Source organism: Colias eurytheme, chromosome 15, assembly GCF_061535395.1.
Source record: "Colias eurytheme isolate Ceu_HAF_F1 chromosome 15, ilColEury1 Martin Lab GWU primary, whole genome shotgun sequence".
NCBI classification, from domain to species: Eukaryota; Metazoa; Arthropoda; class Insecta; order Lepidoptera; family Pieridae; genus Colias; species Colias eurytheme.
In genome coordinates, this window is record NC_142994.1 from 4,261,792 (window position 1) to 4,276,963 (window position 15,172).

Here is a 15,172-nt window from a genome sequence, read left to right on the forward strand (position 1 = left end):
GCTTCCTGTCTGCAATACATTGAAATCTTTTACTCGCATCGTAAATGCAAACAAGAGTTGTTATTCAATAAATTACAGCACCGTGTTACTGACCCCCAAAAGTTATTTTAAGAACTTACGAACGAAATGTTTTAGTACGATGTTTGTAAGAGAGCCTGAAGTAAAAGTATGTGGTAACTTCACATTAAAGGTGAACAGAAGACGGTACAATGTTGTTATCGAAAGTTATTTCGTATCACTAGAGTATTGCAACATTTTCTATCATTTTTTTAATAATTGGTACCTACCTAAATCTTAGCCAGACAGTGAAAAATCACTACCTATCTGTTTACTTATATAATATTATATGCATTTCGCCTTTATAATATTTAAATTAAAAAGTACCTTAAATTCGCTGGCGATAACGACGATACTTTATTTTTTTTTATAAAAATCTAATTTTGTCAGAAATATACCTACACATAATGATGCCTTTTAAATTACCTACGACAATTACTTAGGTATCTAGTAGTGCTTTAAGTCACAGAAATAATACTATGACACAATTATACCTTTAAAACGAGCCCAAGCATTGTGAAATGAACATCCTGAGCCTGGGATAAAAATAAACTTTTGGATCGAACCATGTTCGTGGTGCCTAACTCATTATACCTACATATTCGGCCTAATTTGCCGTTTTATCATTTTATACATGCATGACGTATAATAAATTGAATGTCTCAACTCTCAATACTCACCTCATACTTACCTTTTTTATTTTTTGCTTTAACATAGATGCAATGTTTTCAGTACATTTGAATGTCATTAGTTCATTACCTATCCATCTATTTTAGGAATGCTAACGAACAACAATATAGATAGGTATTAGATATAGTTAGTGTACGTATTAGAGTTTCACTCTCTCTATGTAACATAAAGACTTTCCTACCTTCCAGTTGTAGCTTGTAAGTAATATAATAATAACTATTTTTAACCGACTTCAAAAAAAAGGAGGAGGTTATCAATTCGGCCGGTATGTTTTTTTTTTTTTTTTTTTTTATGTATGTACACCGATTACTCCGTGGTTTCTGAACCGATTTACGTGATTCTTTTTTTGTTCGACGCGGGATGGTGTCGAATTGGTCCCATAAAAATTTTATTCGGATAGGCCCAGTAGTTTTTATTTTATGAGCATTTTTGTCTGTATTTGTAAATGTTGCAAGTGCAAGTTTGAAGTCGGTTGTTTTTAACGCAGTTATTGACTTGTTACGATGTTACTATACACATACACCACATATTTAACGAAATAAATAATAGATATGAGTTACAATACTCCTTTGCAATTTTTTGTAGGCAGGTAACTACCTACTATACTAAATACTATAAAGGTTGAGCATTTAAGATGTTAGAGTCTTATAATCTTTGCTTAATAATTATCAAATCTAGCCCGTCTTGTAGTTCATTTATTTTATTTATTTATTTAGGACAACTAACAAAACATACACCATAACATGATTACAGATATAAAAGATACAAATATATAGCCAAGTGTTGTTTTAATTACAAGTTGCCACGGCTTGTTAACGAGTAAGTAGTTCGTTTAAAATCTCTGTCGTAGTGTGAAAGTGACAAATGATGCAACAAGAAAATCCAGGACTTAGCTTGGATTCAAACATGGATAGACCATAAAAAGCATACGCTAGGAATTCTAACCTTTTTGGGAATGGAAATGGAATCCTTGTAAAACATGAGATCTAAAAGAAACATCCTCATGTTAGATGCATGTATTTTTTACCGACAGGCGGCACTATTTAGTGTGATTTTATATCGGTTAATTATGGCTAAATGGTCTCGGCGGCTTAATTTGTATGAACTTACAAGCTATAACAAATTTGTTTAGATACCATTAACATAACTCAGAAAATCATGTTTGAATAAGTCGTTACAAAGATAGTTATCGATGTAATTTTAGGTTAAAGACAAAATTTATAAATCTGTGTAACTAATTGTATGGACGAAAATATACAAATTATACCTAATTATACTCAAATAATTATCGGAGATTGTGCTAGTCTATAATTTACTATATAGGTACATACATAATATAATCTACCAGTAGATATCCAGACCATTGCTATACTTAAATTATTCTGACTGCAGTATGGATGTTTCAAGGGGAAATGCGGTTGGATTGAAAAATCTTGCTTCTTTGTTTTATTAATATTTTTTTAAAGTTCACTCAACTTATTGTGAATAGCGATTATTTAATATTTGTTGTACTTATATGCATAAAGCAGTAATGTAATAATTATAGTATTGTGTATTCATGTACCTACTTATGATTTGGGATTTATTTACCTACACTGGTAGGTATGTAGAATAATTTTATTAAAATTTAAGCAATAAAAACACACATTGTATAATGTATATATATGTAATATATACCTATGCTAAATTAAACCTTGTTAATGGCAAAGATAAAGAACATTTATAGTAAGTTTACATTTAGTTCACAAATAAAAGACTGAAAAACACACTTTTAACATCCATATATCAGAAAAGGAAATTATAAAAAATCTAAATTATAAATAACAAAATGATAATGTATTACCCTAAAAAACAATGCAAATGGATCCAGGGCCGTCTCTACCGGAACGGGTCGCTGGGAAAATAAAAGAAAATGGGGCCTTTTGAACGACTCATAATGCGAAGTAGGTACATAATATTAGAGAGTGCTCTATTTATTACACTATTAATTGATTGGTAATCCACGTAATATCCTAAATCTGCATTATTATATATAATGGAGATTAATACTATCACTGGTAAGAATTGATTCAAGACAATCAAACCGGAAAGAAGTGTAGAAATAGAAAAAAAAAAATAAAATTCCCCTCAATTTTGGTTGAAACAAGACAGTTTGTACAAAACTATATTAATTATATTGTTTTATTTTTTTAGCTGTAAATAAAATATACTATGTATGGGTTGTATTTATTTTGACTCAAATATTTTGAATAAAATATTATAATAATTAAAAATTATTGTATGACATCACAATTCACATCTAACATATTATCATATTTTGGTGACGTGTCTAATTACGGTGTTAATTTATTATATTTTACAATCGCGGGGCCCCTGGTCAAGTAATCAAAATGACCAGTGTAAAGAGGGTCCTGAATGGATTAGTTGGGAATATGTACATAGCTATTGTATAAGTATATTGATCATTTCTTATCGTATTTAATTGAATTTTTTATGCCATTTTGCAGATAAAATAAATTTCTTTTATTTATTATCTTGCTATCCAGCGAGGTCAAAAATGTTTCAAATGAACGAAAATAACAATGTTATCGTATGTAAATGGAACTTTTTAGATTTATCAACCTCTAATTTTTATATTATGTAGTTGTTGTTTATTTTTTACATCTACATATTTGCGACTATAAATTGGATGTAAGGTAAAAGATTTCCTGTTATAATCTCAATTTTATGAAAATTTATTATAAGTATGTAAGGTCATTTTATCTTTTCCATTTTTAATTTATTCTTCATATTTTATTATTCTTTGCAGCAGGATGATTTTCAATTTATGAGAATATATTACATGATTTTATGCAACTATTGACATGATGTTATGCAACATTTGTAAATTACGAGTAATTGCCATAAATCTACCATGGAGTTTATTTAATTTTATTACAATAATTACGTAATGTCAACATAAACATGGAGAAATTACCTGATAATAAGGCCTAGATATTTTATTTCCGAAGTCCTTGGCAATCGATAACCTTCCGTAGGGTAACCGCACCTTGGACCTCGATCATTATTATGTTTTACATAAATAACTGTATGTAAGTATAACATTTTTTTCTGTTTAAATAAGAACATTAATAGACTTTTTTTAGAACGATGGAAGCAGGGTTAAAAATGGTAGAAAATTAATCACCACATACCTAGTACCTACCATGTACCTACCTATACTAGTAGGTAGGTGATGTAGGTAAGTTCCACTATCAGAAAATCTAAATACATCAGCAGTTTAGCATTCAGTGTCTTTTGCATTTTGCCCGTCCTTATTTTTTTGCTAGCAAATATTTTCAGTTTTTAGAGCTTCGTTATAGCATTACCTATAGGTTATTTAGAAAGATGGATAAAATTATTTTCTTATTTATTTATTTATAATGCTTTTTTAATTGCACAAAAATAATATGAATAAACCTTAAATATACGAATTAAAGAGGTACAAACATTTTGCACAAAAGGCGACCTTGTTGTTGTAAAGCAATCTCTTCCAGGCAACCTGGTAGGAAAGGAAAAGTAAGAAGTTTAGGGTATAAAGCAAATGTTTTATTTATGTTGCCACTCAACAAAAAATATTTAAAAAATGTAGGTTAAATAAGTGATGTGCCAACACTTATTTTACCTCGATTTTTTTTAAATTGGATAGGTGACCATTTTTATTGTATTTGCTTGAAGTTGCTTCAGTGTCGCGAGTCCGACTAGCACTTGATCGTTTTTTAGGGTTCCGTAGCCAAAATGGCAAAAACGGAACCCTTATAGTTTCGTCATGTCCGTCTGTCCGTCTGTCCGTCTGTCCGTCTGTCACAGCCGATTTACTCGGAAACTATAAGTACTACAGTGATGAAATTTGATGGGAATATGTGTTGTATGAACCGCTACAAAAATATGACACTAAATAGTAAAAAAAAGAATTGGGGGTGGGGCCCCCCATACATGTAACTGAGGGATGAAATTTTTTTTTTCGATGTACATACCCGTGTGGGGTATCAATGGAAAGGTCTTTTAAAATGATATAAAGTTTTCTAAAAAACATTTTTCTTAAAGTGAACGGTTTTTGAGATATCAGCTCTCAAAGTCGTAAAAAGTATGTCCCCCCCCCTCTATTTTTATAACTACGGGGTATAAAATTCTAAAAAAAATAGAGGTGATGCATGCTAATTAACTCTTTCAACGATTTTTGGTTTGATCAAAGTATCTCTTATAGTTTTTGAGATAGGTTGATTTAACTGTAATTTATTATATTTGCTGCTACGGAACCCTTTGTGCGCGAGCCCGACTCGCACTTGGCCGGTTTTATTATTATTATCTACTTAGTTATGTTCGGTGAATGTGATACAATTGTTTTATGTATTCTTTATTCTGGAGATTGAGTTGGTGATTTGTTAAGTATGTTTAACTATAATCTAAAGCGCATCACACACGGTGAAGATACCTACTTATACCCGAAATTTCCCGTAAAATTTCGGGTCATTTGTAACAGGATGGCGGTTCTACAGGGGTCTTAGTACGCAATGACAAAAAGAAAAATGATGGCCTGCAGAACGCTGATACCGGATACCTTAAGATACTGTAATATTTTATATTAGAGAATCTTAACATAAAATATTATAGTATCTTCATAATCTAGCTAAATATCTGCGAGAACCTTACACGACATGTATTTACTTCACTACATTTTTAAACATATTCGAATATTCTCAATTGATTTTATAATTTTAAGTAAAAAATAACAATATAACTATTTATAAAATATCTTATCTGTAATTAGAAAGAAAGAAATCGACTGTCCCAAATACGATGTCACTAGACAGTTTTTAATTGCAAGCGTTTTATTATAGTTATACTTATGTATTTTTAATTAAAGTTTCAATGATTGTTTGTGCTAGAAAATGCTAGCAATGCCAAATGACTTGAGTTGTTATTTAGTTTGATCGCCTTAACTAAACTTTTGTTGAACCTCAGCTCGTTAATACTTTAATCCTGTTATAGATATATGTATTTTATAGCTAAAAATCAATAATAAGAATGTTAAATGCCTTAAATGTTATAATTTGCATTAACATATCATTTATTTGTTTTACATACTATTATGTATTGATCTAATGGATTGTTGAAAGGTTCCTCTGCTTTTAAAATTAGATATAACAGGTAAAAGTAGGATATAATGTTTAATGTCAAACTGATCCTTGCATCATACATCTGTGATAATGTCACTATCACCGACTGACTGAGAGAATATGTGCTTTAATTAAGTCGGAATAAATTCTCAATTGGAGCCTTATTTTCGCTTAACAAATGAGCCGTATAAAATGGTGGCAGAAACAAACAGGCTGTTTTACGTGCGGGTCGCCTCCTCGGAGGGAAATGCTGACAAGACATTTTTAAAATTTATTTCCCGTTTAATTTAAAAATACTCTGTAGGATGCACCTAAGAATAGATTAATCTGTAAAACAATAATATAAAAAAATATATCGCGGAAGATTCCCTTGAATTTTTGTGAGGTGACTTGGTTTTTGGGTAACCATGGATGAGGCGTTCGCACATTTGGAGCAAAATAAACCAAAACAAGGAAAAAACTCTTTGATAGCGCCGGACGGGGGATGGGGTTATGTCGTTTGTATCGGTGTTGGATTTACTTTCGTAAGTAACTATTTTTCTTACTTTTAAATGTTTTTTTTTAAATAAAAGATAGAAAAGATTTTGTACATGCAAATGAAGGAATGGATTACGTGTTATTTCAAATTTATAAAATGTTATTAACAACTAAAATATGTACCTACTTAATTATTTTCGCATGAATTAAATGTACAATCATTTAAAGTTTTATACAATTATTAAGTATCTTATTAATCATGGTTTTATCATTTATCTATAATAAAAGAAAGTCATGTTAGTTACACCACTTTTAACTCTATTCTCTACATTCACTCTTACAAATAAAGGACTACCATAACAAATTTGCGTTTTCATGCCGATAAAAAAATCAAAACAGAAAATATTTGTGTAATGCCTATCATGCAATAATCAGTAGTAAAATTATTTTACAAATATTTTATCTTAATTGAATTCTAAATATTGTCTACAAAAAAGTAATTAAAGAAAATACGATATGCAGTAAACTTAACTCATCACTTTTGATTTCAAGTCTTTATTGTTATATTTTTATCTGAATTAATTATTGTCTTACTTACTTACCTTTATAAGTAGCATGAATGAATAAAGACAATGGATGAATGGCCTCTTAGGTGCCATAAAATAAAACACATAACGTTAGGTATCTAAATTAATATTTAAATAAGTGCAGGAAGATTATAATTGCAAGCATTAAGCAGAAATTTTATATGCTTTTATGATCTAAATGATAAGAAATGCGCTTATGTTTAATCTTTCGCTGCAGGAATGTAATTCTTGTCACACGATCGATTATTAAATTATTATATCCGTATTATGTAGTGAATACAGTTATTAAATAATATACTTGCCATTAATTATTTATTTGATACTCATATGCTAATCAATAATTATTTGAACCTGATTTATTATCAATGAGTTAGTGTTTTATTTTTCTGTTATACGTGTTCTTATCTAAAGTTACAATCATTTCATTGAATGCGTGTAGATCCGTAAACTCTTTATTTTGAGTTAGAATTTATTCGTTGATAATATCCCAGCTGTTGCAAATAATCGAAGTCTATACATATACTAACTCTTATATTATAGCTTTGGGACCGCGGCTTCGCACACTTTGTCTTTAAACCTAATAAATTATATACCTTCTCTTGAACCACTCTATCTATTAAAAAAACGCATCAAAATCCGTTGCGTAGGTAGTTTTAAAGATTTAAGCATACCTCTAAAGCGGCTTTTTTAATACTTATTGATTTATTAGAACTATGTAGTATTAGCATATTGCATTTTCAAATATAATTAAAATCTGTGTCCAGAGCGTTCCAGAAATGTTGTGAACATTATATCGTTTTGCCGATAATTCATTTCAATATTGTTCAAACAACAATTTATCTTATGTATAATATATTATTTCTTGTCATTAATTGATTCGGAATTATATTATCTTGTTCCATTATAATTATGTTCGTTGTAGTGTTTGAGAATTGGATTTATTTTATTTTTTTAAACTGAATAGGTAAGTCATTAAAATACATTTTCTGCAGTGGTTTGAATCAATGCAACTGCAAAACGGTTGACAGCTTTAACCATATAAGAATACTAGATTTCCGCCCGCGGCTTCGCCCGCGTTTGCAAAGGAAAACCCGCATAGTTCCCGTTCCCGTGGGATTTCCGGGATAAAAATGTGTTAATCCAAGTTACCTTATATGTGTGCTAAATTTCATTGTAATCGGTTCAGTAGTTTTTACGTGAAAGAGTAACAAACATCCATACATCCATACATCCATACATCCATACATCCATACATCCTTACAAACTTTCGCCTTTATAATTGTATATTAGATATTAGATAGTTCAATTTAAACCATAGATATAAAAAAGTAGATATCTAAATCGTCGTAGTAATAAAATTATTCTTCATTAGGTACATTAACATAGCACTTATGATTTGAATTTTAAGGAGATAGCAGTATATACCGGAAATGGATAAAGCCTCCAAAGTGTAAAAGAAAGTTGAAGGCTACGCGACAGATTATATTTCGCGACGGACAACTAATCAATAGAGAATTAATTATAATTATCTTAATAATTCATACCTTCTATTCAATCATATTGTCGTTTTCTTATTTAAACTAAGTTAGAAATTGGAATATATATTATACTAGCTGCGTTTCCCGGTTTCACTCGCGTGGCTGCGCTCCTGTTGTTCTTAGCGTAATGAAATATATCTAAGCCTTACTCGATCGATAAATGGGCTATCTAACACCGAAATAATTTTTCAAATCGAAGTAGGAGTTCCGGAGATTAGCGCGTTCAAACAAACAAACTCTTTGGCTTTAAGTAAAATAAGTATGACGTGCTTACTTACTACGTAAATTCTGGTGGTTTTACAGTAAAGTAGTAAAAATGTCAATATTGTAAATCTTTTATTTAAAAGTAGAGATTTTAGGAAGTGAATTATGCATAATGTTAATTTTCGATAAAAAGCAAGTTGATGAACATGTCTTTTAACATACATACTTAATATATAATTTAAATATAACATTCTTTAATGAATACAATATATGTATGACGTGATTGACAAGATAAAATCTACTACTATAGCTATAATTTGTATATAACATACATATATATGGAATTTATACCCAAATGTATAGCCATCGGAACTAGTTTCTTGGTAGGTTCAACTACAAAGTTTCCCCCATGAAATATTGTGCAACTGTACATTTTATGTAGATTTTGAAAAAAAAGGCATTATTTTATCCCTTTAAAAAAATATTGTCTTTGTACTTATTTATGTCTAGACCATTGACTTTAAATACAAATTGACTTAATTTATTTAATTAAATATTTTAAATTATAAATAAATATTTGTAAAAGATGTGCTTGCCATCATAAGATTTGATATCTTGCAGTAGATAAAACCTTGCAATACTTACATAGGTATTATATTCGTGGATTTTTCTCATCACAGTTTCCTTACGACCTTAGCGTTTGAAAAATGGAAAGACAATTAATAAACAAAAAATAAAAAAGGATATATTATATTATATGTCAACAATTACAATGGGCACATAATAAAACATGTTAATTTGATAGTTATAATCAAATTGTATTTATGAATTTTTTTGTTATTGTTGACGAAAACAGATTTTTTTAAATGATTTAAAACATTGGGGGTTTCCAATCAGTGACGATTTTTTTAATCATCACTACATAGTATAAAACAAAGTCGCTTTTTCTGTCCCTATGTCCCTTTGTATGCTTAAATCTTTAAAACTACGCAACGGATTTTGATGCGGTTTTTTTTAATAGATAGAGTGATTCAAGAGGAAGGTTTTAGTATATTATAATTTATTAGGTTTTAGAAAAATTGGGCGAAGCCGCGGGCGGTAAGCTAGTATTCTATAATGTTGTTAGCTTAATTCTATCTTATCTACAAGGAATTAACGTAGTCTAAAATTGTTGAAATTTAAACTGTTGGCGTTTTATTGCGAAGTAAACATGAATAACTCTAATAATCTATACATATTCAGACAAAAGTTATTGGTATCAGTAATATAAAAAATGGAAAATAACAAAATAACTTTTACTTTAATTAAAAACAGGCTCCTGAAAAACAGTTCTACTATCTTAGGAGCCTGGGTCGCTCTAATTTGTTAAATGTTTTAAGTGAAATAAATGATTTATTTATTTATTTATATTTATTTAATTTAATAACATACTTAAATTAGAATCTTTACTAGCAAATGCACTTATGTTGGTCTCTATTAATATTATGTTTGTTATTATTTTCAGATGCTTGGGTTCGGATCGTCAAATGCTTTCGGAATTCTATTTAATAATTTTTTCATGGAACAAGATGGTGCGAGTGGACTTCCCCTTGTTATAGGAGTTTACAATGGAGCACTGTCAATAGCAGGTATTGAGTAGATGCAATATATAATTTTGTTTTTCATTTCAGAGGTATTTACAGGATATATGTATGCGATACATACTAGGTAATTTGAGTAAAGCCAAAATAAAAAATAAAACGAGCGTGGCTTTGCTGGCGTGCATATATTTCTTACCTATTTTTCATCCATATATCATTTTGATAGTTCTCTTATCTTGGTTAAAACAAGCCAATGTTTCCCAATTTACGAACAGATAAAGAGATAGTTACATAAACAGAGTTATATTTTCGATTATATTTGAAACTTCATGTTCAAAAATTCTTTCAGAGAGAGAGAGAGAGAGAGAGAGAGAGAGAGAGAGAGAGAGAGAGAGAGAGTAGAAATGTCAATGAACTAGGCGGTTAAATTATAAATCATTAAAAACTAATTGTTGCGATAGAAACAGTACACCACATGTCAATTATAAGAAATTAAAAGTTATATTCATCTTCCATCCCGGCAAATGTTTGCCACGAAATCCATTGAAGATAGTTCATGTTACGCTGCTCTGACCCTAATCTATGAAAGGTCAATAACCATTATCTTAATCTAACAGTTTTATTAAGAGTCCATAGTAGGGCTATGTCAGTGTCATTTTAATTTTCTATTTGCAATATTAATTGATCTGGCCGAGATATTAGATGGAAATCAAAAAGCAATGACCTATTTCCCTAATTTATTGATGAACTGAATTTAGACGATCTAAAATTTAAGGGCAATTAATTGCAAACCGATACAACCTTATTGCTTGACTCTGGTTGTAGGTACTTATAGTATTAGCTTTTTAAAAAGTTTAATTGAAATGTAAATGGAATGAATAGCATCTACATATAACTTGTGCCTATTTCTCTCTTTCAGGATTTCTGAGTGGCATAGCATTGAAAAAGTATTCGTTCAGACAAGTTGGTTTGGTTGGAGCTGGACTCTTCATTTTAGGAGACGTTTTGACAATTTTCGTACAAAGAACTTATCAATTAGTGTTTACGTTTGGTGTTATACGAGGTAAATATTTATATTTAAATAAATTTACATAATAATCATTGAGTTAAAAAAATTATCGCCTTAATAAGGATGAAATCTGAATGAGGCGGAGGAAAACTAGAGTTATTGATAAAGTTAATTGACTATTCAAATTAACTTTATATTTGTATTCCAGGGGCTGGTTTTGGAGTAATGATACCAGTTAGTTTTACGGCATTCAACTGTTACTTTACGAAAAAAAGAACGGCCATGATGAGCGCAAATCAAACTATGAGTAGTATGGCTTCGATAACATTTCCCATACTAGTCACATATCTTCTAGCAGAATATGGGTTTAGATGGACTCTCGCTTTGATCATGGCGGTAGATTTACATTTATTGTTCGCGATGATAGTTATGCATCCTGTTGAATGGCACATGGTGAAGGCACCAGCGTGTTCTATAAAAGGTAATTTTGTAATCAGTTTATGTCAGTATTTGTCTTGTTGCTTATTTGTAGTCACAAATAATGGTTCAATCATCAATTAAGTTTGTGGAATTCCTTGCGTCATATCATTTTAAGGTTCAAATTTAATGATTAATGATTTTATATTAATACACATTCACTTCATCTTTAAAATATGGCTTCTGCTCATTGAATTAGTTTCGGATATGTGTGTATGTACCTATGTGTCGTCCGCTTATCAATGTCCACATGGTATTTCAGAATTGTCTTCACTTTGTGACGTCAATAAAATAAAAAATGAATGTGAGGTTATAGATGAAACCGCCATAAAAATGTTGCCAGGTGATGACGTCATCGAAGTTAAAACATCACCGGTTCGGCATGAATCAATTCAAAAAAGTATTATGTAAGTAGAGTATTATCATAATGATTTTTTAATGATTATTTTAGTGATAACGATGCAGATAATATCTTAATTTATACGATTTTTGCTATACTGTCCTTGACCTTGCATTTGGTAATATATTTCTAAAGTATTTTACCATTAATTATATAATTATTAATTATACATGAATGTTGGAAGTTTATTAACAATACTTAATGAATATTGTGTTTATTTAATTCAATCTCTTCATTCAAACTTTTAGATATGAAATCCAAAAACTAATGGATATAAAAATAACGGATCTAGAGCAAATTATGATTACTTAACACTTATATTAATAATCTGAAGGGACGATCACTAAATAATAAATATCTCTTGTTTAAAAATGTGTTTGCTTGTGCATAAAATTTAGAAGTTTTTATATTTTACTTACAGAAAAATGATTTACGCAAACGTAGAGTTAGATCTATTGAAAGACCCCAGATTTGTTAGTACTTTAGTCGGACTTGGCTTTGCTTTTGTGTCCGATGTAACGTATCTTGCAATGGAACCCATGCTGTTGTTTTCTTATCAATATTCTAAGGTAAAATGGTAATATTATTTTAACAACATTTAGCATAATTAAAAATACTAATCATTGTAGAAGTGGAAATAAATAGCAATACTCGCGCTACTTTTTGAAAAAAGGGAATGCCTAAGTTCTTTGTTCTTTTTTAAATGTAATTAGATGCCAGTTTTATTTCGTCACAGATTAAAATAAATGTGTCGAATATTTCTAATTATTTAATGATGACTGTTTTTTTTAGATGCAAGTGGCCACATGCGTCATGGCTGGTGCTATTGCTGACTTGGCTGCTAGATTTATTTTAGCGGTTTTCACATATTTTTATAACGTGGATAGCAGAAAATTATTTTTTATTGGGACATTCATTACTATGATATTACGAATTGGTAATTTTGTTTATTTTTTTTAACTCCAATTTATAGAAATAATTATATTCTTGTTATTTAAATAGTCATACAATTATTAATTTAATAATACGTCGATTATTCAGACCAACCTCATTTTCTTATGCAATACTTCTATTATTAGTAATTTAGTTGATAGAGAACAGGCTTTTCTATAAAAATATTTTAAGGTACATTTTATCTATTTACATAATACTGTAAATCTTATTAAGATCGATTAACTTCTCATTAATATTCTATGTATTTCTTGAGCTATATAATTTATCAGGTTTGTCCAAGGTCTATATAAAAAAATTCTATAGATACACAGTTTCTTAACCTTAAGGTATGCGAATTCAAAGAGGGCGTCTCACACTTATTAATTTCTTCAAAAAATATACAATTTAAACTGTAATAAGGTTTGATGGGTACTTTTAAAGTATATGTATAAACTTACAAGTTAATATTGGCTAGGAAATAAAAATAATATAATACGCAGAGTTGTTAGCGAAAGGCTAGTCTTTAATTATATTGTAGTAGTTTAGTTACTTTAATTTTTACTTATATTTTTTCAGTTCTGGTAACATCAGACAACGTGACATTCGTGTTTACAATAACAATAATTTCGGGTCTTGTAAGATGTTCGGTTCAAGTGTTATTCCCCTTGGTGCTGGTGACTGCAGCCCCAGACCGGTTTCCAGCCGCTTTGGCACTCCATATCTTATTCTCTGGATGTCTCATGTTGATGGCCGATCCGATGATAGGTTGGTATTTCACAATAAGGATTAAGTATTAACTATATAATTATTAAAACAGTCTGTTGTCCGCAAAAACTATATTAAATTATAGTTAGGCGATAATTTATCGTGAATAATTTAATTTGAATTTGAATCTACGCACGCGCGAACGTGACGGGGGCATAACTACTTTATTTATTACATATATGTAATGCTGTGGGTTAACTTCGAGTATTTAATTTTCGAGTCCGTTAAAAAAATATTTTTTAATCTTAATCTCTTGGTTTTTTGAAATGTACAAATTGCCTAAGTTTTTGTAATGAATTGTGATATGATATTGAAAGTAGGGAAATATATTTTTTTATTATCTTATTGATTTATTCAAACATAAATAAATATATTCATTAATTATATTTTTTCAGGTGTAATTTATGAAGCGACAGGAAGTTACGTGAACTGTTTTATTGCTATGAGCTTTTGCTGCTTAGTGTGTATAATTCTCTGGACTGTAGAATACTTTGTGTATCGTAAGAAAACGTGATGAAATCGAGTATTAATAAATTATAGAAACTCATACTTTCTTGCAGGGAACAATATGTTTTCAACGCCCAAGCAAGTTTATTCCAAACTATTTTAAAACTTTGTAGTTAAGGTTCAATTAAGGCTTTATTTTTCACAAAGGTTTCCTATTTTTGAGTTATTGTTACGTTTTTTAAGTATACTTTCTATGTTTAGTAGATAATTAAATTTAAGGTATATTAGAATTTTAAAAATAATGTTACCAAACAGATTAACATAATAAGTATATATTTATCTGAATCCTCTTAATTTCGCTGTCTGATAGTGTATAAGATTAGTTTAGAAATTTTATAAAATTGACTGAAACAAACACATCGTTAAAATTCAGTGTGATTATGAGGCTTCTGTAAAATAATTGATTGGATCTATCTAGATAATATATAAATTTGTATTTATTGTAAATATATCAATACAAAACAGGAGAAATTTGTGTAGAAGGGAAGTAACTACAAAAGTATTTCCATTTCAGCAAATAGACTTATGCTGTTTGAAATTGATGATATTGTTTATTTGTCTTTAATATATCTAATATTAATAGTGCATACACTGTATTATATAGATCATAAAAACATATAGCAAGTAATTTTTTACCTTTATAGTAGAGATCCAAAATAATCAACCTTAAGTTTTATACACATGTATATTATATGAATGGATTGTTTTGGTAAAAATAATGCATTGTTTCAATGAAAATTTAATAAATAATCAATTTAAATATGTATACATAAATTATAAACCATAAAA

General features: G+C 29.4%; 1 protein-coding gene across 1 annotated transcript; it reads left to right on the top strand.

Moving 5' to 3' along the window:
• Window positions 1-6,124: 6,124 nt before the first annotated feature.
• LOC149902223 (monocarboxylate transporter 7-like) lies at window positions 6,125-15,162 on the top strand. The gene is made up of 9 exons (XM_090110408.1): window positions 6,125-6,430; window positions 10,217-10,340; window positions 11,212-11,355; window positions 11,510-11,782; window positions 12,041-12,185; window positions 12,600-12,747; window positions 12,971-13,115; window positions 13,688-13,876; window positions 14,272-15,162. The coding sequence occupies exons 1-9, from the start codon at window positions 6,314-6,316 to the stop codon at window positions 14,388-14,390; spliced, it is 1,404 nt and encodes a 467-aa protein (XP_089966534.1). The 5' UTR covers window positions 6,125-6,313; the 3' UTR covers window positions 14,391-15,162.
• The last annotated feature ends 10 nt before the right edge of the window (window positions 15,163-15,172 follow it).